Source organism: Sinocyclocheilus rhinocerous, unplaced genomic scaffold, assembly GCF_001515625.1.
Source record: "Sinocyclocheilus rhinocerous isolate Xijiao unplaced genomic scaffold, SAMN03320098_v1.1 scaffold2267, whole genome shotgun sequence".
NCBI lineage: Eukaryota > Metazoa > Chordata > Actinopteri > Cypriniformes > Cyprinidae > Sinocyclocheilus > Sinocyclocheilus rhinocerous.
The window spans coordinates 1-2352 of NW_015625573.1; the positions used below are offsets into that span (position 1 = coordinate 1).

Here is a 2352-nt window from a genome sequence, read left to right on the forward strand (position 1 = left end):
GGTCTTGGTTCTCACAAGCTCATTGTTGGAGGCATTGTACACAACATCAATGATCCTGGTTTTGCGAGTGCAACCTGTGAGTTAGAGTGAAAAATTACATGTACTTTTAATTATTTCCAAAAAACGAGAGAAAAAAACCCCCCAGAGAACTCGCAGAGTGGGATTTCACCAATGCCATGTTTAGATTTGCTCACAGAGAAGAAATAATTCACATGGCATGATGTATGCCATGCGTAAAAACTGAAATATGTCCATGCAACCCATGAGACAGACATTTAAGAAAAGGTCAATTCAACAGTTTTCCCTGCTCAAGCAAATTGTTTTGTTTTATAGTGAAGTGTTACATCAGAGACTTCACACAAAATTTATGAGAAAATTTCCAGGCACCACTTCCATGATCTCAGTCTAAAGGCATTTCATGGTTTTAATACTTCTAAATGCACTGACACACAGACTCAGTGTCCTGACAACCAATAAAAATATTGGTTATATATACCGATTTGTAAGTTTGCAACATAAGAATTTTGACTGACTGCTTGGACACTCCTTCAGTAGACCACAATGATTAGCATTTTAATGAACGTCTGCACGATTAAAAAGTCAATAATAAAGAAATTCAACAGAGCTGGTCAGATAGTCCTAAAACCTACAAACAAAATTCATCTTACAAACGAGATGAATTTAAAAATGACCAAATAAAGAAATTGTTAACTACATTAATAAATAAGGTAACAAATGAAGGGCTTACAAGGTTTTATGTAATGAATCGCAGTAATTTAGTATGCAAATGTCGCAATGACTCGCTAGCATAAGATTGTATAAGTGTTAGGTCAATGAGAAATGTAATCAATTGCTTTTGGAGCTGGAATAAGAGGAGGAGGAGCAGAAGAAAAAGCGAAAGAAAGAAAGAAAGAAAGAAGTGTTGTTATGAGCAGAGATGTGCACTTACACTCTGAGCCCCAGGCGAAGTTCCCACTGTCCAGTCTCAGCGCGCGGTATTTCTTATTGCCTCCCCGCACGCGCACTGTGTGAATACGACGGGGACCGATCTAAAAGTTTACAAATAATTATTACAATTATTTATTTTTGTTCATTTAAATTTCTATACATTTTCATGTATTCTTTATGTAGCTTAATTAACAACATATTATATTAAACCACAATGTAGCCTGCGTCTCTTAGGAAATGACACACATATACTGATGCTTATTTTTAGACGCTGGTCAACCAAAGTCTCGCACCTTTGTGTTGGCAGGAGGGCGACCCAGTTCATACTTCCTTTTCTTATGGTAGGGTTTCCTTTTCCCTCCTGTTTTACGACGCTTGTGCCAGTGATCCCTGGAGATACCTGAAGAGAACAGATATGAAAAACACATACAAAGGAACTGACATTACATCGGAAATGGTCAATTACATGCACCTACGCCAAATGTCATTACTTTTAATGCCTAAAAAGAAATAATGGTCTGCTGTATTTGCAGGAAATAAGCGCGCAGCTTGATTTGAGTATATGGTTCAGTTAATAAATATGTGATTTTGACGACTGTGTTTGTAGTGCAAAACTAAAACCTGAAGAGCTCTTGACTAAATACAGCTTACTTCAGGGATACGCAGTAACGCAATCATGCCAGTCATAAGCTGTTTATTCACATATCAAACACTTAATATATATTATGTCTATACTGTGATTGTAAATTTAGGGTTCATAAAGTGTCGCAAAGGCTGAAGAAAGACCTGCGTTATTGAGGTAATTACGAAATGCTTACCCATTTCTGGGTGCCTTCGACTTTGCTAATTATCGCGAGAATTTGCGCGAGAACATCGTCTGAGGCAGCTGCGGTAAAGATACGTAAATAGTGCCATCTAGTGCACTTCACTGTTGTTAATAGAAACACACAATTTATAAGACAGTACAAAGCTGTTTTAACCATGCAAAACGATAATGTTCCATCTTATTTCAAATGAAATTACAGTTCAATTTATTTCGGTTGATGTTCCAAAGTGCAAAAAGGAATAATAAGAGATGTCACATCTTTATTGGATAAGTCATTTACAAACCAAATTAGATATGGGGTAAATGGTTTCACCAAATTTTCAGTCCTGATGACTAAACATAGCTGAGGCAGGACTACAATGAGAACAGCAATGGACAAATTAGTCTATCAAAGGACGGGTGAGTCCTCTGCTCATCATGTGGACCAACGCTGTTAAGACTTCTTGCTCTTCCTGGTTATGTAGCTCTGGTAGTAAAAGTTGCTGAAAAGTATAATGAGGCTGACGCAGTATGCGAACACAACTGCATTCATGGAATCAGGAAAATCACACTCGGTGAAGAGGTTGTATCCAGTGTGA

General features: G+C 37.5%; 1 protein-coding gene across 1 annotated transcript; it reads right to left on the minus strand.

Moving 5' to 3' along the window:
• Positions 1 to 3: 3 nt before the first annotated feature.
• LOC107750975 (40S ribosomal protein S8-like) lies at positions 4 to 2341 on the minus strand (the record flags this gene model as incomplete). Its single annotated transcript, XM_016566544.1, has 4 exons — positions 1767 to 2341; positions 1242 to 1348; positions 950 to 1049; positions 4 to 74 (listed from the first exon to the last, which is right to left on the minus strand). Coding segments are annotated over exons 1-4 (282 nt in total), but the record flags the coding sequence as incomplete, so codon positions are not given.
• Positions 2342 to 2352: the final 11 nt, after the last annotated feature.